The sequence below is a fragment of the Plectropomus leopardus genome, chromosome 16 (assembly GCF_008729295.1).
Source record: "Plectropomus leopardus isolate mb chromosome 16, YSFRI_Pleo_2.0, whole genome shotgun sequence".
Taxonomy (NCBI): domain Eukaryota; kingdom Metazoa; phylum Chordata; class Actinopteri; order Perciformes; family Serranidae; genus Plectropomus; species Plectropomus leopardus.
Genome location: NC_056478.1, coordinates 7,488,099 through 7,513,110, shown reverse-complemented (window position 1 = coordinate 7,513,110; position 25,012 = coordinate 7,488,099). Strand labels below are relative to the sequence as shown.

At 38.2% G+C, this 25,012-nt stretch overlaps 1 protein-coding gene and 1 long non-coding RNA gene across 4 annotated transcripts in view; one reads left to right on the top strand and one right to left on the bottom strand.

Annotated features, from left to right (window-relative positions):
- epb41l2 (erythrocyte membrane protein band 4.1 like 2) overlaps positions 1–17,144 on the top strand; it is a 71,168-nt gene extending 54,024 nt beyond the window's left edge. Inside the window, exons 15-21 of one of the 3 annotated variants that reach the window (XM_042503167.1) lie at positions 3,808–3,876; positions 4,227–4,847; positions 7,108–7,236; positions 7,529–7,627; positions 9,187–9,267; positions 10,902–11,016; positions 12,612–17,144. In XM_042503167.1, the coding sequence (XP_042359101.1) occupies positions 3,808–3,876; positions 4,227–4,847; positions 7,108–7,236; positions 7,529–7,627; positions 9,187–9,267; positions 10,902–11,006 (1,104 nt within the window). In that variant the 3' untranslated portion in view covers positions 11,007–11,016; positions 12,612–17,144. The remainder of the gene's footprint in view (positions 1–3,807; positions 3,877–4,226; positions 4,848–7,107; positions 7,237–7,528; positions 7,628–9,186; positions 9,268–10,901; positions 11,017–12,611) is intronic. The other 2 variants (XM_042503169.1, XM_042503170.1) reach the window with 2 other exon arrangements.
- LOC121955294 lies at positions 16,668–24,355 on the bottom strand. Its single transcript, XR_006106624.1, has 3 exons — positions 24,024–24,355; positions 22,570–22,757; positions 16,668–17,727 (listed from the first exon to the last, which is right to left on the bottom strand). It is a non-coding gene; the product is annotated as an uncharacterized LOC121955294 (long non-coding RNA).
- Positions 24,356–25,012: the final 657 nt, after the last annotated feature.

Below are 25,012 nucleotides of genomic sequence, written 5' to 3'. Positions count from 1 at the left end.
CGTTCATCACTCAAAGGGCCATTTAAGGTTTTTCTTCTTCTTTTGCTGCAGTTCTTTATCCCCTTTCAGCTGAACTCACATCACTTTCAACAATTCATTTTCCTGCAGTGCAAGGGTTTTATTCTGTTTATGGTGTGATATTGTGCAGATTTCCGATACCAGAAACAAATCTGTTTCATTCTTTTCTGGTTTCTATTATCATTACAAGAGATGCAAAGCATGGCTGCTCTTTATTGAACGTATTCTATACTTCCTCTTGATGTGTGTTTGTTTATTATAGCCCTTTTTACACAGAGGTCACGCTATTGGGCTGCCACAAAGTCGTCTTAATGCCCCCTTTGCAATTTTACACAAAACCAAACAACAGCAGCATCATTCTGTCACAGTGCTCTCGTTTGCAGTGACTGCAGGTTCGACTGCACCTGTGGCCCTTTGCTGCATGCCATCCCCTCTCTCTCCCCCCTTTCATGCTTAATCTGTCTTATAAAATGTACAGTTGGCAAAAAAGCCAAAATAATAATCTTAAAAAATATAGTGGAAAAGATGCCGCCCATTATCCCATTCTGCCGGCTGTCCCAGCACACTATTTTGATGCTGTGACTACCTCTGATGCTTTAGTTCGAGACACCCCTGTCCCCCCGATTCTGGGGTTGGCATGAAATTGGCTTTGTAGGGCTGCTTCAAAGTCTGTTCTTTATGCTGTTTTGGCATTTTTACAAACAGAGCCAAATGATGGCAGCATTAATCTGCTTCAGTGTGTGATTTTAGACAGCATGCCGGCATGGTGAAAGCAAAAGAGCTGTAGTGGGTGTGACGTTTAACATAACGTCAGCCTCAATTATGCGCCTTATAAACAATAACATTTGCATTTATTTGCAATAAAAAAAAATTTACTTTCTCTTTTATATGGCGGCTAATTTCGTCCCCTGCTTGGAGGGTAAGGAGCCCCTGGACCTCTTTGTTTTCCCAATTTGTGGACATTTACAGCTGCTGTTCTTTTTTGAGTTAGCAGCAAACCTCTCACCCATGTTGCCCATGATCCTGTCCCATTAATACAGAACAGTTTCAGTGCTGTTACTTTCTCCGATGCTGGCTTAAAGTCGAGACCAATCTGCCCCCCTTCCCCCATTCTGCGGCTGTACCTTTTATACCGCACAGCAAGGCCGTATAATGGCGTGAAATTTCTGCCTTGAAAAGACAGTGTAAAAGGGGCTCATGTCTTGTGTTAATGCTGTGTTTTGGAATTTCTTCTCTTTCTGTCCTCTCTCAGATGTTGCCATTTTTTCCTCTTCTTCTCTGCCTTCTCCGTGTGTATGTGTTTGTGTGTGTGTGTGTGTTGCTGTAGAGCCTTGAAGAGGAGATAGCTTCTGTACTTTTCAGTAGACACTCTGGCACTGGCTTTTGTTCAGCTGCATCTGCCTGCAGTACTCGTGAACCAACTCTTGATGCTGATATAACCACATCTGCTACTTCCACTGCTGTCTGCACTGCCTCTGCTCCACACGGGCTTCTTATTTCCCCAACTGCTACGCTCTCTGCCATCGAGGTGCTGCTACTGAGCATTTAGGAGTCAGTTTACTTTCAGTTTAGTCATTTAAAGTAAACTCTGACATCCTTTAATGCCTCAGTTAATTAAAGATGCTTGCCAGATGTGTTCACACACTGCACTTAAGAGATGTCCATAATGCCTGCTGTGGATGCTGGATGAATGGTAGTAATTTACTATCAGGAAGCATTCATCCTGAATAATGGGCATGGTAAATCCATTTTAAAACAACTAACAGCTATGAATGCTGGCGATGTTGGGACGTCCTCTGTTTGTTTTGTGATGGCAATTATATGTGTGGATTTAATGCAAATTAACCAATCTGGTCCATTTTTCAAATTGTGCTCTTAACCAGCTCCTTTAGGAAAACATAACTGTAAAAAGCAGCAGGTATTGAAGCAGCAGACTGCATCACCCTTAAAAAAAAAAAAAAGACAAAAGAGAGCCATAATCCACTGACTTTTAATTACATGATGCCAAGTTCACACTACACAACTTTAACCCAGATTTTCCACTCACTGACAGTTCTTTGAACTCCCCAATAAAAGCTCAGATTATTGGTAAATCTGCATAGACTTGGTGCTCAATTGTTTTGTGTGGCGCTATGCATAACTAGTATGCTAAAATTTGGACCTGTCAGGGACTCTGTTGGCAAACTACCTAAGTGATTTAGGACTGAGACAAAGCTCCTCTGAGGCACTTACAAGGTGTTTGTATTAGTAACATTAATTTCTCCAAAAACACATTTTCTTGTTTCCTCTCTCCTCCCATGGTTTCCTTGAATATCTCCATGCATCCCCAGTGGGATGGACTAAGACATGGGGAAAAGATGCAAGTTAGGGAAGCGTGGATGCAATTTAAGAGACTTGGGATTCATCCAATATGTGTTGAAAACAGAGAGAGAGGAAGGGGCAGATAGAGGGCTGCTAAATAATTTTAAAAAATCATTATCACATAGTCATATCATTTTGTGGAGTCACTCTAAAATCTGCTGTTTTTGCGGGTCCATGAATGCAGCGCAGCAGGCAGAGTTTCCATGGCTGCAGTGACCACGGCAGTTTGTCACTCGTGGGGTGGATAATTAATCTGTTGATCCATTCACAGCTGATCAGATCACATCAATGGATGAGAGCAGTTGTTTGCAGATGTTTGTAAGTGAAAACAAAGTCTTGGACCCAGCAGAACGAACAGTCAAATTTCAGTGCGCCTGACATCTGCTGCGCCGTCTCTGCACCAAGTGTGCTATAAATAACTGAACAGTTAATGGATTTTTCTAGTCCACTTAAATCACTTCTACACTACATGTCACATTCACCCATTCACACACTGGTGACCTAGGCTGCTATACATGGTGTCACCTGCTACTCAGTTTTTTAATTAATCACACACTGATAGGACAGCCATCAGGAGCAATTTTAGGGTCGAGTATCTTGCCCAAGGATACTTTGACATGTTGACTGAAGAGCTGGGGATCAAACCGCCGATCATCCGATTAATGGACAACCCACTCTAAGTCTCAGGCATAGTTGCCCTAAATGGTAAACATGTTCCAACAGAGCTCCTAATTAACAGTCCAACTAATCCAGTCCAGATTACTTAGTTGTTGCGGGCTGACACAAATTAATGGGAGTGTAGGAAACCTTGGCTACTTTTAGGGAGTTCTTCCAGGAGAAAAATCTTGAAGTGTGTGAACCCCCCATCAGCGGTTAGTGGTGTAGTGTAAAAAGCATCAAGACATCAAGACTAACACTTAAAAGACAGAAAGTTGTTGAGTGTAAACAGTATGGGAATATGATGACTTTGAAAGTCGTGTGTCGTGAACTGAGCTTCATCTTTTTAAAAGGCACACAAACTATTTAAAGGCCGACCTAAATTTGTTACAGTGCCCTTGTGTTTTCTATAGTCATCAAAGTCTGAAAGAAACTGCTGACTTCAATACTGTGTTTCTTTTATCTTTATCTTTCGAGATAAGCTTCTGTGTTCATTGATGGGATATTCTCTTTAATCCATCTTCCATGGATCTTTTTATTTTCTGTTCTCCTTTCAACTCCCGTCTCTTTTGCTGCCTGCTGCGATGAACTGCAAATTAACTAGACTGTGCATGAAAGACAGGAGAGGGAGATCCAAGTAACACGTTCAACCCGTTTGTGCCATCATAACAAGCATCACAATATCGCTAAAGTGACGTTAAGTGCGAATGGTGATGATGTCACTACTGGTGTGTGATTGATGGTTGTCATGGTAACTTCTCTGTCACGCAGGAGAGTGTGCCGCAAACGGAAGCAGCTGCTGCCGATAACACGATCTCTGATACCAAAGAACCTGCAAAGGTGGTCCTAACTTTTCTTTCTATTAATCCATCCAGCCCTCCATTCATGACGCTTTTCATCCACCGTTTCCTTCATAACTCCATTTTCCAGCTTCAAATGTCCTGCAGCCGTCCATTCTTTGACTTTTCGTTTGTCCTCTGCTCACTTTCCTGCATCTTTGTCTCCACAGTCGAACATCATCTTCCTTTTATTCCTGATTTGCATTCATTTATTTTCATTTATTATGTTTTTATTTATGTTCAATGATCATGTTATGCTTTTTTTGTCCCCATGCGTTTGTTGTGTATGTGTGTGCACCTCATTGCGTGTGTCCGTGCACTACGTGTACATGTGTGCGTGTGAATGTGTAGACAACCGAAGTCGAAATCGAAGAAACTGTTGTCGTCCAAGAGGTTTCCATAGCACCCAAACCCGGACTTGTCACAGTTACAGCCAGTGCCCCTGCGGAACAGGAAACAAGAAAGCAGGAAGTGACAGTTGTGGAGGAAGTAGTGGTAGCGGAGGACGCAAAAGCGGCGAAACAGGAGAGCATTTCATCCGAGAGCGAGAGTGAGGAGGAAGCAGAGTACCACCCAAATGTGTCTGTGTCTATCTGCCACACAAAAATACCAGAGGAGAAGGAAGAGGAGGAGGAGCAGGAGGAGAAAGAGGAGAATAAGACGGCAGAACTGGACACATCGGCTCCGGACGCTCCTTCTCTTCCAGCAGAACCTGTAGAGGCGACCAGTCGAGTGGAAGAGGAGGCCGAGAAGAAGAACGCGGAGGAGAAGACAGAAGCTGAGAAAGAGATCAACGACAGCACAGATGACCCAATGATAACACCCGAGGAAGCTCCTAATGGTCACACCCTGCCTGAGGAGGGCGTCACCGGGACGGTCGTCCCCGCAGAGGAAGAGGAAGAGCCTAAAATGAACGGAGAAGCCTCTCTGGTTGAAGCAGAGCCACGGCCGCAGGTTATATGTTGCTCTGAGGTAAAGTCTTCACTGGGCCGACTGCGGAGAGCTTCCCCGGGGCTTTGATCCCTCCTACCAACTGTAGAAACACCTACCTTTATTTTTCCTCTTCCTGCTTACCACCGTGCCGGTTTCCTTCCTGCTTGCGTGAATATTTAAGCCCCATGTACATCCTCACACTCATTTTTGTCCCGTGAAGTTTTCCAAGCTTAAAATGAAAGAAGTGCAGTTAAAGGGGAAGTTTGGTATTTTTCAATCTGGACCCTGTTTTCCCATGGTTTTGTGTCTTAATGAGTAATGGGAACAACAATAGCAGCGACGGAACTTGTGCAGCTTCAATTTCCATCCACTAAAAGTGCTTGTTTTTAGAAAGGATAGAAAGGATCCCAACAGAGATAGTTTTTGTAACAGAGTAACATCATTCTTGATTAACCAGAAACAGCCCTGAAGTCACTGTCATCAAACCCGCCAGACTCCATTTAAATAAACAGTCATTTTATCATCATAAAACACACTTCATTCAAAGTCGGCAGAAACAAAATAAAACCCACAAAAGCCATCTTGGTTCATCTTTCCGCTGTTTCAATAATCACCATCTCTGGTTTGGTTGAAATAAACCCTTAATTCACTTAGATGTGAAAATACAGTGGCTCTATACATGCTAAAATTATTATTTATTTAAGATGGGACATTTGTGCCGTGTCAGTGCAGTTCACTAAAAGTGCTTTTTTGCAACTGACAGGCTCAAATTGTTATTCTAAGTGTCTGACAATATTATGAAAAGAATCCCAGCAGAGATGGATTTTGTTTAAGCAGAAATAGCTCCGAAATCACAATTACCAGTTACCCCTGACTCCATTTAAATGAACAGTAATTTCAGCATTTATAGAGCCAGCATATTTTTATATCTAACTTCAGTGAATATTGAGTTTATTTCAATCAAACCAGAGTTGGTGATTGGTGGAAAAGAGGAAAGACGGACCAAGATGGGTTTTGTAAGTTTTATTTAGTTTGTTATATTTGATTGAGGTGTGTTTTACGGTGATGTTCTGTTTATTTGAACGCAGTCTGGTGGGTTTGGCAATAGTGATTATTTTCCCACAATATTTTGTTTTGTTCATTGTTTTTTCCATTTCCATAATCTTACACTTACAATAACAATCAGAGCCTGTCAGTGGCAAAAATAAACAATTTGAGTGAATGTTTTATCATTGCCGACTACGGCGCTCTCACTCAATGCTACAACAGATTTAATAATCGCTGAATTTAGACTCAAACGCATGAGAAAATGGGGTCCAGGCTGAAAAATACCAAATTTAACCTTTAATACAGACTGAGTTCATTTTAATGTTACGATTCATCATAAGTGTTTTGGTGTTGGTGTCAAGTTACCATTCACTACACAGTTTATTTCAGTCTTTATTCTTTATATTTTATCTTCTCTGTTATCTATTATCATTATACCTCATATCATTATCAACATGACAACCTACTCTGCATCGTATGTCAGTGTTGTGAAGTAAATGGGGCCTAAGTGGGAATTGCATGATGCTTTTAGGTTGTGTATTTGCTTTTTTTTGCGCTGCATGCCGTATTTCACGTTTTGATGTGTGTATGTGTGCGTTTGTGTGTCCTCCACGTGTTTGGCAGTGATGCTTCTCTTTTCTGTTAGTGTTTAATTGGCTCGTCACGGTCCCCATGGTAACGGTATTCTGGAAATCATCATTGCCAACCACATCAGAAATGCCACCCCAGCTCAGCTGAATGTCATCTTTTGCATGCCGTTTACATATCAATGGCCGTCCTGTTTGCCACATTATCCGCTTGTTGTATGGGCTCATGTTTTATGCATGTTTGTGCCGTGTCGTACTTTGAGATGCATGTGACGCCAAAGATGTTTTTGTAGTCGTGCTGCTGTTGTAGGTGTTGCTGCTGAGAGTAGTCATTGTCGTATTCTGCAATTTTGTGACGTTGACCTGCATGAGTTTGGAAGCTCTTTTTTTGCATGAGTTTTGCTGCATTTACTTGCAAATATTGTGTTTTATACATCTACAACTACTGCATGTGTATCACTGTGTGCACTTTCCTTTCGGTACAATAAGCAATTAAATAACAAGAAAACACTTTTTTTTTTAAAAAAAAAACAACTATCAATTGAATGACTTCCAAAGCTATACACATAGATTTTTCTTTGTTTCCTTAACCGTCTCAGGTTTAATGTATTAACCCTCTTTGTATTAATCCTCCCCCCTCACTTCTCTCTCTCCTCCTCCCCCAGCCACCTGTGGTAAAGACAGAAATGGTGACTATATCAGACACGTTTGCAGCCCAGAAAACTGAGATAGCAACAAAAGAAGTGCCCATCGTACATACGGAAACCAAGACCATCACATACGAAGCTGCACAGGTGCACACTTAAGAAACACAGGGAGCTTTTTGTTTGTGTCCATTCGTGTGTCAACATTGATATCGTGTTCATATGAACCTTTTAGATTTCATTAATGTTGTTTTGTGTTTAAAGCTCGTCCCAAAAAAGTTTCCTTTCTAGAAACAGTGCATGCCACCTGTTATCATGTTCCTCGTTCCTCAGGGATTTCATGTTTTTCGTTTGTGACATAAGTTACACATCAAACATCCAGCGAGGATATTTGAATGTAAACGCACAGCTAATGATCTCTCTTTGTCTCCTCTGTTGTCAGTTGGATGGTAACGGCGACGGCGAGCCTGGAGTGCTGATGACTGCTCAGACAATCACCTCTGAATCTCTGTGTACTACCACAACCACACACATTACCAAGGTACACACAAACACACACATTACCAAGATACACACAAACAAACACATCCTGGCCTGATGCATTATGACATTACGTCAACGCTTAAAAACGTGGATCGACAAAAGTTTTCATGCACAGCATTCAGATCCTTTTAGTATTTAAACCTTTCAAATGGGATTTCTTTCAAAAAAATAAATGTGTATATATATATATATATATATATAAAGTCAATCATGACACATGAAATGTCCCCACACAAAAAGCAAAAAAATAAAAAAATTAATAGGTGACAAGAAAATGACTAAAAACGTAGTTTAAAAAAATTGGGAAATGATCAAATGACTGGGGGAAAAATATCAAGAAAACTATATTTATAGTTATGATAATTATATATTTGAAATAAAGTTACAAAAAATATGTTTATATTAATATTCATTATTTCTATTTTACTTTTTTCTTTTTTTTTGTAATTTTTCTTTACTTTTTTTTGTTGCTGATTTCAGATAATTTTCAGGAACTGTTGACACATTTCTTGCAAAAGTTTGGGTTATTTCTGGTTAAGTTGCTCATTACCTTCTTTCCATGTTTTTGCGGGTTTTAAAGGGTTAATTTCATGTAACTGCCAGCCACATTGATGTATTCAGTCTGTGCAAACAGCAACTCATCTGCTCTCTTTGAAATTAATTTGACCTCTGGACATTTGTAATAATTGCGGAGGTCGTCTGTGATCTTAATCCTGCGCGCATTTGTCCGTGCCCCTAATTTGTCTAGTAAAGACTCCACTGCAAATTAACATATTTCACCAAACACTAAGGTCAAGTGATAATATTAGTCAAGCGCAAACTGGCATCTTAGTGGTTTGGGGTCATGTTTATTGTGTTTTTTTCACTGCACCTCGTTTCTGCCTCTCTTTCCCGGTTGAGAATTACGGAGGCTGTGTTGGCAATTAGAAACAACTGAAGTTGCACAGCATGGAGACCCGTTCACAGACAGAGAAAGCTCGAAGCCGTTAGAAGAGCAAAATCTCTAAAGATGATCAGATGGAAAGGTGATAGTGTTTTATCAAATCAGTTGCATTTGTTTATCATTCATTTAAAAGAAAGAAAGGGGGTTAACACTGTAAATCATAAGGCTCAAAATAATATCACGATATTTCAGGGGATTTTTGCAATAACCGTATGCTTGAAGATATGACAAAATACAGAAAAATATTTTTAAAAATATTTGTCATAAATTTCAATAACATACAGTTGCAACAAAATAAGTGTATGGTTTTACATGTCAGCATAAACGTAGCAGTTTGCCTTCAAATATTCAGCAAAAACTAAAGAAAGTGTGTTTTTATGTCATAATGTTATGAACATTATGTCAGCAAGTTGAAATACCGTCATCATCACGATATGACTTTTTCTTATGATAATTAAACCATGCTTGAAACACAAACATGGGGTCACATGAGGTCCGCCGTTGATTCGAATTGGGCTTTATGTGCTCTGACACATCAGGATAGTGTTAGCCACTCTCATAAATCATACATTGTAATGGTAATCAAAGCATTGTTGTCGTGTATTTTGTTTCAGACGTTAAAAGGCGGCCTATCAGAGACGAGGATCGAGAAACGCATCGTCATCACTGGCGACTGTGACATCGACCACGACCAGGTCAGTTTTCCATTCACGCAGCGTGTCCCCACGCCTCGTTTGGTACTACAGCAACTTGGCTGATGGGTCGCTGTATTCTGACCAAATGTTTCCGGTGTGAGAGGCTCATTCTGCAGTAGGTAAACCAGTCACACAAGTTGAAGTCCAAAATTTGCAGCTTTTCATGTTTTTCTTAAGAATTGAAAAACGTTTTTGTAAGAGAAACAACGAAACTAGCAGCTGAGGACTGACAGCAAAGTCATGAGGCGTCAGGGAACAAGTAGACGTCTGGTGACATGTCCATCATGTTGCTCTCAGTCTGAATGCACAATTAGATTTATTAATCACTCATTAGAGATGTCCACACGCCATTAGTCCCGCTCTGTTTTCACACAGTGGTTGTTGTCTGTCTCTTCACTTGTTCATCCATCTTGAAAAATGATGTCGTCTTCACCTTTTTTGTTTTTCCGTGTCTGAAATTGTTGCTCGTTTGTTTGCTTGATTTTCTGTCTTTTGTCTTTGATTGTCAGATTTTCCACAGGGACCAAAAAAAAAAATAAAAAACCATTGTTTCAGATGTGGTGAACACTTGTAGAAGTGATAAGATCACATCTGAGTTAGTGCAGTCCAAGTGTTTTTCCGAAGTGATACAGATATTTTTCTTGTTGAGTCTGCACATGAGCGTAGTGGATTTTAAATGAAAAATTACCATGAGCTTAAACTGCAGACTCCGACTTGTCATTTGAGGATCTTTACATCGTGAAGAATAACCCTGAAACTGGCAAAATATTATTCCCCAATTTTAGAGGACCAAAGATAATTGGATCATTCTGCCAGGCCTTTTTTAAACCATCACGGCTTATTAACAGCTTTAAAATTGAAAAAGTAGGTAAAATATGGGGTACAATTCCCACATCATTCAACCAATATGGGTGTAAATGCACTCAAAACATAATAATAAAATGCCGTAATGTCCAGATACACAAGACTGCACTGATTAAAAAATACATAAATAAATACTCCCTGGCCTACGGTTGTAAGTTTTGTCTGAAGACCTGATAAAAATAAATCTTGTCAGATATTTGAAAGTGATGGGTGGCTCTCTGTCGATAATTTCTGATGAATGCAGAGCAGTGGCTGCTTGCTAATCAGTGTAGCACGAATAATTTTATAGCTTTGTTGTGGTATAGCATGGACCGAAATGTGTAACCGGTCAAAGATATTCTCGGGGATAAAGCATTTAGCGCCCTAGAAAAACATTTCAAATATTTGACAAAGATAAAAAGTCTATTTTGCTCAGGTCTGGATCTTTCATGCACAATCCCTCGTCCACTGGTTTGTTTTAAGTTGCCTGTCTGCTTTGATTCGCTGGATTTACATTTATTTTCAGTTGGAAATGGGAATTCTTTTTCAATAATTCGTTTTCCACTCGATGTGTCTGAAGCCATTTTACTTCATCCGTTCAGTTAACCCAAAGAAGTAAAATAAGCACAAGTCACATTGATGGTAAATCCAGCATTCTTGTCATTTTCTTTATGCTTCTTATTTTTAATTTTTCATTTAACTCCACCATGTCCCCCCGCCCCCTCCTCTCCCCCCTGCACTGCCCGCTGTGCTCGGTGCTGCCACTGTGTGGCTGCCCCTCGGTACTGCAGGCACTGGCCCAGGCCATTAAGGAGGCCAAAGAGCAACATCCTGACATGTCTGTTACCAGAGTGGTGGTTCATAAAGAAACTGAACTGGCTGAGGAGGAGGATTGACTGAACTCAGGTAATAATAATAATAGTAACTCATTATTATTATTATTATTCATGGTGAAAGTAATATTGGAGCTCTTTATTAACGGTGAGGGTGCATATATATATGTGTGTGTGTATATATATATATATATATATATATATATATATATAGTCACCTTTCCGATATGTAATGTAATAACACTCGAAAATGTAATTTAAATTTGCACTTTATTAACTATATAATAAAATCCAATAATGTAATAATTTGATCAATAATGTAATAAAATGTCCTGACTGAAACTGACTTTTTTTTACTGTAACACCTTATTACATTGCAAATTTATTACACAATGTACATCGATGCAAACTTTGCCTTATCAGAAAAAACTGTAAGTCACCTGGGGAGTAAAAAGTATGTGTTAAAAAAGGGTTGAAGTGTTAAAGCTGTGGTTCTCAATTTTTTTGGTCTTGCCTTCCCTTAAAAACTATCAAATCCAACTCTTTTCCCTTCATAGGGATTTTAGTTTATTACATCTTTGCCTGATAACAACGTACCACCTGCCATCTGTTGTCAATTACAAATTAAAGCCAGGGTTTCCAGGGTCATGGAAAACCTGGAATAGTCATGGAATTTTACTTCCTAATTTTCCAGGTGTGGAAGAATCATAAGATTTGGTAAAAAATCATTGAAAGTTTTGCAAAAGTCATGGAATTTTGTGTGTATTGAAATTAATTTTAGTAATCTTTTGTTGATGTCATTAGCAGTAAAACAAACATAACCAACTATGAGACTGAAAAAGATTTAATTTTCATGCAATAATTACAGAAGCGCCTGCTGCCACGCCAGAAAAAAAACTGAGCAATATCAGGTATTAACTGGAAAAGTATCACATTATAACAAGATGTTTTTAACTTTTTAACAAGATATTTTCACGATATTGCTTCATAACGAGATAAACAGTATCTTGTTATAGCAAGAAAAGTTTGTTGTTATAGGGTGATACATTTGGATTATACTCTACAGTTCTGTTTATGTGTTCGATTTTATTTTGATTCGATTCAGACATTTTGTTCGATTATCAATTTTGGAAAGTCATGGAAAAGTTTTGAAATTTGGTCAATGAAAATGTGTGGGAACCCTGTAAAGCCTTTAGTTTCCAATAATAAAAGCATACTGTATTATTTTTGATCATATTTTATTACATCATGACCAACCTAAAAAAAGATTATTATATTATTGGTAAAATGTTACTGTAATATCCGTAAGGGCATTGTATTACATTATCAGTTATTAGTTTTATTACATTTTCCATCAGGTTAAGTGCCCGTTTTGTTAAATTTTCAGAATTCTGACATTATTTGGTGCTACAAGGGTTTATTTACCGAAGACAAAAAGAGATGGAACAAAAAAAACTCCCACACGTGAAGCTGCTAAAACCATCAGCCATCATCACACATGCGAAAAAGAGTTGAAGGACGAGAAAGGGATGTAAAATTTTGTAAAGTAGGCAGTGACTGATGGAGGCCCGCGTGGAGCACAAAAGAAATATTTTGAGTAGGAAAACTAATGTTGAGTGCCAATCATCACACCGCCATGGCTGACTGCCTCCTCCTCTATTTTCCCAGAGCTGAAGGGCCCATCGTGACTGTTTTCTCTGTTGAACGACCTCCATCACCCCACGAAAACCAACCTTGACTGACTGAAGAGGAGAAGAGCTGAAAAACAGGGAGACGGACGGAGAGAAGTTGCCAATCTCTTCCCAGTCAGTTTTTTTTTCTTACATGTCCGTGGTGCATCTAAATCCCTCACTCCAAAACCAAGAAAAAGAAAAACAACATCCTCGCTCTTTCCGAGGGAAACAAAAAAGAACCACTTTGTTAGCTTAACATTTGTAGCGTGTTTTTATTTTTTTAATAGTGCTTTTTTTTCTTTTAACTGTTTTACAAAAAGAGAGATAGTGTCTGTTCATGTATCGCAAACCTAAAAGCTGCAGGGATGCACTAATAACTAATCCTGATGAAATGCAAAGCTAAAAAAAAAATTAATTGTACCGATTATTTCACCAGTAACAGTGACCTTAAGTAACCCATTCACTCACAAAAATCAAAGAAAATGTTATAGATAAAAAGAAGGTGATTTTAAGATGGAGAACTCTTTTTATTATTATTTCGTCAAAAAAGAATAAATTTCACACTGATGTTTTGTACTTTCATCAGCAGTGGTTAAGTGGAATTGGTGCATTCCTTAAAAAAAAATTAAAAAAAAATAAAAAGTGATTTGTTAAATTACAGCTCCCTCACTCACTGTATTATGGAGTAACATAAAATAATACAGTAATGTTCACATTTTTTACAGTAATAAGTAGGACAGCAGTAAACAGGGAAATGCAACTTTTTTTTCTGTTTTCAAAGTGTAAAAATCAAACAGTCTCACTCATTATAACACGTTCACACTCAGATGAATTATAGTCATATCACATTATCACATTTTTATCATGAAACAGTAACAGAAAATAGGGAGCTGTAACTTAAAATATTGCAGTAAAAAAACAACAATCAACCAGGTTTTTGAATTTTTATGATTCTGTCTTTTTTTTCTGTAAGTATAGTTATTATTCATCCACATTCCTCGTGTGTTGACTGGCAGGTGAGTGAGTTCATTTTCAGTTCAGTTCACCTTTTGCTCCACTTTGAGCAGAAAAGACGTTTCACTATTTAAAGTAGGTGGGAATTGAAGGAATCTTAAATTGGGCCACTTAAATTAAGCATGAGAGGCAAAACAACGCAGCTTGAAGTTATTCTTGTAATATTTTGTAACTTTTTCTGTATTTTAGAATTCACTTTTACTAAAGGGACTGAAAATGAACTGACTTTAAAGCTGGTGTATACAACTTTCTGTACAGTAAAGATGAAGGTTATTAGATGGGAGCAGTAATGCAGCTTTTCAGTATAGCTAAACGCTCTCCCTGGGCCCGCCCACTGTACGACTCTAGCCATTCCTATTGGGCCGCAGGGAAGCAAGGGAGCAGTAAACGGACTTTTGATTGGGAGAGAGGACCAGTGAACCGAAGGATAATTGGGAGATAGAGGTGGCGCTGTGTAGTGCCAACTAACTACATGGGAGTGAAAAAAAGAATTTGATGCATGTTGGCCTTATGGCAAGTTTATGTTATTTTGCATCCTGCAGTGAGTTAAAGCTATTTTAATATTTTTAGGACCATGCTTAAAGGGCAAGTTTAGTTTTTTTTTCAACCTGGACTCTATTTTCCCATGTTTTTGTGTCTAAGTGACTTATGGGAACAACAGTTTCTGACCTTGGTCGGGCGTTGAATGAGAGCGCTGCAGCCACAAAACAGGCTGCAATGGGGCCATTGTGCACTATCAAGGTATGCCCACTAAAAAGGCTTGTTTTTGCCACTGACAGGCTCACGTTGTTATTTTAATTGTCTTAAAATTTATGGAAAGGTTTCCTACAGAGATAGAGTAAGATCTTTTTTTGTTTAACTAGAAATGGCTTCAAAATTGCCATCACCAACTCTACCGGACTCCCTTTAGAAAGTCATTTTAGTGTGTACAGAGCAAGCTCCGTTACACATCTAACCGGGTTTATTAAGGGTTAATTTCAACCAAACCAGAGTTAGTGATTGTTGGAACAGAGAAAAGACAAACTACGATGTTTTTTGAGTATTATTTTGTGTCTGTCGACTTTGAATAAAGTGTCTTTCACAGTAATAAAACGAGTGTTCTTTTTAATGGAGTCTGGTGGTTTTGGCGACAGCAGTTTCAGGGCTGTTTCTGTTAAATTTTAAGATCCTTTTTGTTTAACCAGAAAGGCCTATCTCTGTTGGAATCCTTTCCATAATGTTTTCAGACTCTTACGATAACAATCCGAGCCTGTCAGTCGCAAAAAAGGACCTGCAGTGGATGTACATCGACGGAGCATGTTCCCATTAGTCACTTTGACACAAAAACGTGAAAATATGGTACATATTGAAAATAACTAAATTTACCCTTTAATGCACAATCTGCAATTTACGTACAGGTACCAAAATGAGGACATGCAGATGGAACAACTTGAAAAACAGTCCCAAATTCATAATAATTGAATTTATACCAGTTTGCTAACTCTGCATCAGAGCCTGTTTTTCGTCATAGTTCAGCACTTATTTTCACTCCCAGCTTCTTTTTTAATACCAGAGTAGATGATGAGAAAAAACCCTGCTGGATAAAATGAGATCTGGGAAATAAATTCAGCATGTCTTCACACATTTTATTTTTTTTTATCTTGCAAGAGTATCTTGAGCGAGTCTAGATAGAAGGCTACTGTGTTGATTGGTTTGAGAGTGTGTAGATTAACAGATGATTTCGGCTCATACAGTACGTCTAGATAAGATTATCTTTGACCTGATGCTGGATGTGTTGTAACTGATTCACCGCAACCAAACACTCCTCAGCGTTTCAAAATTACATTCACAATATTATACCAGACGAAAGCATGGCACTGAACCTGCCAGTACACGAAAAACAGACAGAAATGGTTACAACACAACAGCAAAGCGCAGCTTAAAGGGAAGCGTATCTGAGGGTTTGAAGTGCTCTTGAAACCCCCTAAATGGAATCTTGTGATGTTTTATCCTTTTCGGTGTCCTTTTACCCAAATGTTCCACAAAAATGTGACTTTGTATAAATAGTGGTGGCATTAAATGGGTCAGAGGAGGAACGCATTTAATTAACACAGATTTTCAGTGTGAGCTGCGAAAAACAAAAACACATTCTACTGAAATTTAACAGTTTTAAGGAGAAAAAAAGTGCCACAGAAATATGAAACATTCCACTTGTACCTGCATAGATTTGTGCTAACCCTCCTGTCTGAATTGGAGTAATTTCTCTTTTTTTTTTAATGAAGAAATATTGACACACATTTGAAATAGTATGTATGATTTAATTCAACCCCAGTTCAGAACTTATTTCTGGGCTGAGGCACGATCAGAAAATGGAGTGGTAATGACGTCTAGGCTCTCTATTGGGAAACACTGGTTTGACCTCTACTATGCAGTTAAATGACATTCCAGATGAGGGGGAAGCTTTAACCTCTAATCACACATCAGAAAAAACATTTAAAAAAATGAAAACCGTGCGAAACTTGGCAGCTTTGGAAGCTTTCGCTGTTCCAAAAACAACTTTAAAAAAAAAGCATCGGTTGTGTCACGATTTGTAGATTTTCTCATCATTTGTCGTCTTTTCTCTGTGATCTAGTTGTCGAAAGGTGGGATTTATTGTGCGCCCTCTTGGATATTTTTAATATTGTCACAGTGTATTTTGACATTGAAGACACCACTATGAGTCAAAAAAAAATTTGCCACCATTTCTTTTTTGTACTTTTAGCCCCTTCTCTTTTTTGGGGGGATGGGTCTGTTTTAACCAATCACAGGAGCTTTGGGGCGCTGGGAGGTCTGCTTTTCCAAAAATCTTGGCACCGCTGAATTTTATCTGAGGTCAATAAAAATACTAGCACAAATAAACATCTTGCCATTAGCAACTTTTATTAGAATTAAAAAAAAAAAAAAAAGTACAGATGGAATGTTGGAAGTTCTGTTACCGTGGCAACCCTCAATAGAATGTTTCAACAAGAGCATTCTAAATGGTTCTGTTTGTGTTTCCTGTTGTAATGTTTATTAATGCAGTAGCTGACAGGAAGTACACAGGGACCAAAATGGTTGCCGTAGCAACAGAATAGCAATGAAACGCTCTGTAATCAATTGATTGTGATTCTACGCCAGCTGATTTTAAAACAGTCAGGGATCTTAACATGGTAACGTTATAGAGGGCAATGTCATGTGGAAAAACTAACAATATACTGCCATCAGACCTTAGAATAATTGGCCTACGTTTTTAACAGTTACATCTTAGGCTTTTTACCACAGATGAGACATTGGTAAATCATACCAGCACCGTTTTGTATTTAAACTCCCAACAAAAAGTTGTGTGATTTTTTGGGAAAACCACCCACAGCTGCCTCATCGTTCCCTCTTTAGCCAACCAATGATCACCGGTAGGGTTTTTCTATCTAGCGGCTTAATTGTCTTGTGTCTCTCTCCACACACAGCCACTCCTCCCCTGTGTAACACTGTTTAAATAAAGGATTGTTATACTCTGAAATCATTTCGTCATTCATTTATTTGCTGATTTATTAGTAAAAACCAAAGTCCTGTATGTTTTGGCTCAGGAAGTCTGGTAATAAAAAGGTACAGTTATGCAAAAAGTAATTCAAGGTCGATAGTTTCTCAAACTTAACAAGAGGGAAAAATATAAATACTAAGATGCCTGAAGCGTCATAATGATGTCAGAACGGGTTGGAGACAGTTTTCTTCCAGATTTCCCCAAGGGTTTTAAACAAAACAAAACATTTTGACAAATCTTCTATGACAGCTAAGGATTTTATTTACAGGCGCCAATGTTTATCCTCTTAAGGCACCTTCATTTTGCCTGAGACGTTTCCCTCACAGGTCCCTGCTGGTCACATTGCTCTGCAGAGATACCAGTGTTGGCTGACATGACTGCTTGTAACTAGCAGAAAAGTGTCATCTTGGTTGTTTTTAAGTGTCTGTTCTGCTGGTACAGTGTATCTCCTGTCAGGTGTGAGAGTGTAACCCAACAGTCCTTCTCCTCTGGTGTGTACTGCTGTGTATCTGCCTGTAGATGGCACTTCGATCCTGTGGAAACCCCGACAGATCAGCCTCAACTGTGGATGAAAGGAGAAAAAATCCAGACCAATCATGCTTTCAAAGTTTAAATCAATTGCTCTCAGACTCTTTATGGTTGAGGGCCCCTAAATTCATATGCATTTGGTTACGGACCACCACTTTATAACACATCACTGAAGGGATCTCCATCTGAGAACATTTAGAAAACTTTATTGTGATAGTACAAGGTACAAGGTAGATTTATTGTCATTTTTCTTAATAGTGGTTTAAGAAGAAAAAAAAAAAGTAAAGCTACATATTTTTGGTGTCAAAGGAGGAGTTGAGGAGTCTCACAGCCTGGTGGTCCTGCAGCAGATACTTCTGCAGCTTTTTCCAGATAGCAGCAGGATGGACAGACTGTGACTGCTGTCTTTCAGTATACTTTAGCCTCTGTGCAGACACTTCACCACACAGAGGCCACTGGTACCCCGTAGATGGAAACCAGTGATGTTCTGGGCAGTTTTAACCTTTCTCTTCTGAAATATGCACAAACTATGCCAGTTCATGATGTTTCCAGTCAGTATGCTCTCTGTAACTACTGAGTGAAAGCTCAGTGGCGTCCTTCTCTGGATTTTAGCCTAGTGTAGAGGACATTTTATTTATGGTCTAATTCAGTTAGGACTTCTAATCTAGGTCAATCCTGACAAAATATAAGTTAAATAAATAGAAATATGAAAATCATTTACGGGGAATAATGAATTTAAATGCAGTAAATTGTGTTGCCAATTACGTTAATAAATGATTTATTTATAGATTTATTTGGGATATTTTTGAGTTGTGGGTGCTCTGTAATTATATGTGGCAGGATGCACAGGTGGGACAGGGAGAAGTGGTTTTTGTCTTTGTGGAGAATGTTTTTGATCGTGTTTCAAGTTATATTTCGTGAAACACAAAAATAAACGGAGAACGAAGTCAACGGATCCGTGAAATTATGATTTGTTTGTGGATCAAAAACAAGATAACCTAAGTGACTTTCATGGAAATTGTCCCAACGAGTTTCCGTAGGATGCAGAGCCTTTTTAACTGTCAGCAGGTAAATATGTGCGGTTTAACTACTTTAAATATATACTCGATGAAATAACATTAAACAAAAATAATTTGCATTTAGAAAACACCCAAAGAAAGTCGAGCTAGCTAACAGACTTTAATAAATAAAACTGTTATTTTATTGATAACAGGCGTCTACTTTGCTAACATTTTAAGCTAACGTTAGCTTTTGAAATGTAACCACTGCGGCTAACCGTTACCGAGTTCAGTGTTAGTTTTCAGCCAATTGTTTTGTTTTTTTTATTTTTATACTAACTATCTGTTATTAATAAGATGTAGGACAACGAGAGGGACTACCAGAGGCAACTCCGTGAGTTGTACAAACGTTACGGACGTTAGCAACACCGAAGGTTAGCAAACAAACGGTCGCGTTAACTGCTAACATTAACGGATGAGTCTTATTATTGAATTAATAAGGCTTATTACCAAATCTTTAAATATAAAACTCAAGAAAGTACATTAAGTGAACCATAAAATGTAGGCAGGATGACTTCCCCTTCTCTATTTATGCTCTCATTGTTTTAATATGTATCAGCGAGTTTTGTAATGTAACTTTGTTTATGTTTTTAGTGCATTTAATTGTGTAATACTGAAGCATTGTATTAAAAGTAATAACCCACAAATCTGATAATGAGGTCATTAGCTAAATGGCATATTTATCTGAGGTGGAAACTCAAATGCCGCTTAATGTGCACTTGTAAGTCATTCTAAGGAAGTAAATAAGTAAATAAAGACATGGGTGTATTGTTCAAAATAGGCCTGTTTTGTTAGAAACTTAAAATAATGGCGTTTAATGTTTTACAGGCTGTAGGTCTGCTCCTGTGGTTTGGGGAAGGTTGGAAATCTTCTCACTAAAATCAACCGTTAAAAGGCAACAAGGAGGACCACCACATCACTGAGTGAGTTTATATTACAAGTGCAGCAGTGTGATAGTTAAGTCATGACATATTAACCTGAAATTCAACTTCAGCAACTGTCTTTTAGTGATTTAATTACAAGAGGATAGTGCGGACAGATTTTCACAAAGTCAGTAAAACACTGAACTCTGAAAGAGAAATTAGTTTTCCTTAATTCGAGTAACACATGAAAAACTGCAGGTGTGCAGTTATACCAGTTGTAATTGATTATTGTTGGCCTCAGAATAAACAGCAGACGATGCACACTGACTCACACACATTTTCTGGCTTTACTGCCATTGATTCAAGCCCACCCATTCATATGGGATAAGTTAATTGTTTGGTCACAAAAGAACAATAAATTTTAGATTTAAACTGCCAGCTTGTCTTAGTGATGACCTCATCCCAGAATAATTACTGCAGTCACGATGAAAACACATTTTGGGTACTAAGATGGCTCCACATAATAGACACCAGGACAAACTGTGAGGTGAAATCTTTTTAAGGCTGTAATTCATTTTTAATCACTGTTTTGATTTTATAACTGTCACTATATCCTGACAGTAAAGCATGAAGCAGATAATCAGCGATAAAAACTCATGTTATTCTGCTTCCTTCTGGTGCTCCTAATGGCATTTGCAAAAATCACCAAAACAACCAATTACAGCCTCTTACACAGCTGTCAGTCACTGCTCATGAATTGCAGTCAAACTGTCAAACTAGGCAACAGTGTTCAGATATAAATCAAGATTTTGTCTCACCTCAGATGTTTTCAGGAACACATGTTAGTGTACGGTTTGCAATGCAGCAACACTTTGCCCGCAGTTCACAGGCAGTGTTTGACATGACTGAGAGCTGCTCTCTCTGTAAACGACCTATGATTGGCCAAAACTTTCTATCACAGTCTGGATTTTGAGCAGAACGAAGGTGCAGAAGTCTAGTGTTCTCGCAGACCACATGAATTACAATAGGCTCAAAGTTCACAATGTAATTTTTTCCCAATAAGATTATAAAGTCTACATAAATGTACTATTCACTTTCATATACTGTATCAAGTGATAGTGGGAGTAGATGATGAAAGGGGACCCGTGAACTTTGCCTGATGTGTCTGTGGCTGAGTGTGTCTATCATGTCTGAGTGTGTATTTTACGTCAGAGCAAGGTAAAAAGGTTTCAGGTTCACCTAGCAGAACAACACTTATCATCAGAGCGCACACAGATGAAAGAGAAGCAATTTGTCTGATGTTTTCATGCTTTGAGGACACTAAAACCTGCAGTCTCCAGGGTTCCTACAGTCACGGAAAACCTGGAAAAGTCTTACAATGTCACAGTCACGTCTTCCAGGCCTCTAAAAGCTATGGAATAAGTAAAAATTATTGAATTGAATAATTGAAAGTTATTGAATTTTTATCGCTTTGAAACCTGAGCATGTTTGACTGATTTCTTTCAAAAATTGGAAGAAGGTAATAAACTACTTATATAAAGAAACAACACAAAAATTTAAACAAATTAGTAAAAAGAAAATTACCGTAACATAAGCAAAAAAAAGGAAAGTTAAAAAAAATAACAAATGAAAAAATGACACCAAAAAGTGCTTAAAAGTTAAAATGCTGTAACATAATTTTAAATATGTAAATACGATAACCATGAAACTAGTTTTCTCAACATTTTACCACAGCGTTTGATATAATTTTCACGTTTTCAAGAGAAGTTAAATCAGTTTTCTCAGCGCGCGAAAGACGTGAAGAATCATTGAATGATTTGGAAAAGTTATGGAATTTTGTTGTGTTTGACAAAATTGTTCCAGCTATCTTTTCAACAAAAAAAGGTTCCTTTCTTGAAGCATAGCTCAAGTTTTTCATAATCTGACGACATTTTAGTGAAAAGTATATTTCTTAAGTTATCAAACACGTGGTAACAAAACAAAAAGTGAACCTCATTCTCAATATCGCCCACATCACACAGCAAACAGAGTCTGTCCTCCTCAGGAGTGGCATTAAACCTGCCGGTCTCCAGAGCTAACGGTAACGTTCCCGAGCGTAACTGTGCACCGCAACCTTTTGTTGTGAGTTGATGTTTTTTGTGAGTCTCTGATCAGACATTTTCACAAGTCTGTTCCAAAGTTGAGGTAATTGACACTTATGTCTGATGTTTGGAGGTTCCCATCCCATATCCCCATTAATGGCCAAAACTGAAGTGAATTTATGAACTCCCAAAAAGGCGTGGATTGCTCTGTGATAAAAGACAAGTGTGGCAAGAAAAAAATATATCATGTGTCCTTGAAAAGTCATGGAAATGTTTTGAAATTTGATCCATGGAAATGTGTGGGAACCTTGAATCTCTCACAGATGAACACAGACAAAGCAGGCCAGCATAACGCGGTGATCTGTATCTCCAAAGTCAAATTTAGTTTCATCCTAAAAATATCACTTTGCCAAATTTTTCTTTTTTTCTTGTCTTGTAACCTATTTTGGATGTTTTTCATTATTTAGAGTGTAGCTTAGGCCCCGAGACATTTTTTTCTACCTGGGAGCGACATGAGCTGTCAGATATCATTCAAAAGACAATGTGGATTTGAGACTTCTACAAGACACGGGAGGTTGCTTGCGTGCATCTGCAGTTAAAATGATGCGCTTCATGTTTTATTTAGCTGTGCATGTTGGTACGAAATGAGAATATTTTCTCAACACAGGAAAAAATATGTGTAGTGGAAGCTGTAGCGATATTTTTATGCGGAAATCTTCACATGTGGGGACGAGTGTATGTATTTTTAGCATGTGTGCCCTTGAAAAATATCACCTCCCCTCAGTATTCATTTTGCTACACAGTACCATATTAAATATAACATAGCAAGAGTTGTGGACATGGGCCGAACATGCAAAGTTAATAACATGCCTACCCTGTGTGAGCTTCCAGCTGAGGTAGATAATCAGTTGTAGCAGAAGCAGAGAGACAGACAGGAACAGCAGCAGGCCAAACAGCCAGAGAGGAAGAAAGCTGTCTGTCTCTCTGTCCGTCTGCACGATGGTCTGTCGAAGGAGCAGAGCCAAGTCAGCCCAGGGGCCGCTCAGCACCTCCATGCTGCTCCTGCACGCAAATGAAGAGGAGAGGAGGTGGGGGTTAATGTGATGATATGATACCTGAGGCACGATCAGATAACACTTGAGTAGGCATTCATTCAGTCATGTAAAGGTCACAAGACGTTGAGGCATCAAAATGAATACGCTGCTAAAAAAGTTACATGTAGCACACGTTTAAACAGCATACAAAATGACTGTATTTCTAAGTCGAGCAGTACGTGGTGAAATATGTTCATTAAAAAGGTCTAGGATTTAAATAAATTCTTTAACCCTTTAACAGACTTTGTAACTGCACGGTTGACTTTTTTTGTGATCAAGTAGCTTCACTAAAAACTTTGCAAAACCTAATTTCATTTCATACAAGTTTTTATACGATGCCATTAAGTATTTTGATTATACTTTAATTCTATTCAATCCAATTTTGTTCTAATAAATTGACTTTTTTTCTTCTGCACATTTTAAATTAATTGTGTTACTAGATTCATTATTATTTATATTTCTTTATTTTATATTTTGTTTGCGTGTTTACTTTATTTACTTTTTTAATGATTTTTATTACATTAACATTGACATTTTTTTAGCATAAATTCTATACAGATTTTTTTTCTTATAAATTAAAATAATTTATAAGAAAAAAAATCTGTATATTTATTTTAATATATTTATTTTATAAGGTTTTCATAATAAATTGATGTATTTTGTTAACATATTCTATAGTGTATAATTTTGTAAAAAATTCTGCAAAGGTATTTCTTAGTGTGACTGTTAAAGGGTTAAAGTTACGTAATAATTTAGGGTCTTACATGCATTATAAAAATGATCAGACATTGGCCTCAATTGAAATTTGAAATATTGTCATTTTAGTTTTTCACAGTTTTCTGATGCTGGGTTAATTTGGGCATGGTCATCCCCGATCCATAACACGTAATATGGATAAAGCCAATCAAAAATTCAAAGTCAGGTGTCAGTTGATACTATTTTAACATGCCAAGTTGAAATTCCTCAACCTATTAAACACAGAAACACTCACTCTGAGTGATTGAGTTTGTGTAAAGATTTTCATCATGATATTCATTTCAACCTCATCACCCAGCCCAAAGTCAATCGCCAAGGCAAAGCACTTCAGTAATGGCTGTCCTAAATTTGTTAATGGTAAAGTCTTATGTGTCATTTCTTTAATGTGTGAGTGTAATAGAAACAGCACACACAGTCTTAATGTATTAAAGGCACAGCAGGTGGACGGTCGTTAAAATATTTCAAAAGATCTACTTACAGTTTTCAGGTTCCCCGGAGAGGCAGGTCTGTAGGTGGAAATGACTTTCGGGTGGCTGCCAAATATGTTCAGTGAGCTAATGCATAGCTGTCCTGACAGCTGTCTGTACTGATGTGATCTCGTCTTGAGTAGCCAGGAACGAAATGGAAGTCAAAGGTGACGTTTTTTAGATGGCTTTAGACTTCAAAGTTTTAAAATCCTGCCAGTGTCAGTGGGTCACATCAGGTTTCACTGCTGAGGGTAGTAATCCAACAAAAGTTATTCCTCATGGAGAAGAGATGGTTAATTCAGTCCAGAAGTGAAAGCTGTAAAAGCTTACATCTGTCTCTTTAGGTCTCCTTATCTCTCTTGTTGGTAGAAATACCACATCTGTTGTTGTTAATGATGTGAACTTTGTACTAGTACAACAGTCCAACCTTGTGATTGCTAAGAAGATTAGCTTTACTGGCCAGTTCAGCGTGTGTGTGTCTGTAAGTGTGTGTGAGATACAGTTCAGAGGTATGGAGTGTAGTGTTTGGGGGTTACTGAAGGTCTCAGTTTCCTAAAAACATGAACTCAATGGGCAAAAACCATGCTTTCGTGTCCTCCGTGTGTGTGTGTGTGTGTGTGTGTGCGTGCATCGGGGCCTCGAGTAATGTTTTGATCGTTGGACCTTTGACCTTTGTTCTCATTGTGTCATAAAACACACACAAACACACTCATTTTTCCCTCTCTGATTGGCAATAGGTTTCCCTCTTTCTTTTCTTCTGTCTGTTCTCTCACTCTGTCTCCTCTCTGTTTATCTTATCTTCACCAACAGACACTGTCCCCTTTTCGATCGGTGGCCGTATTGATTACTTCAAACCAGATCTGATAGTATCAACATTGACTGGAGGAGAAACAATAGTCGGTCAGATACTGAAGCTTAAACCAAATTGAAGTGTGACGCCCCCTGTTGGAAGAAAGGAGGTATTTGTTTTTAGGTTGATAACACATGACTTTAACCCTTT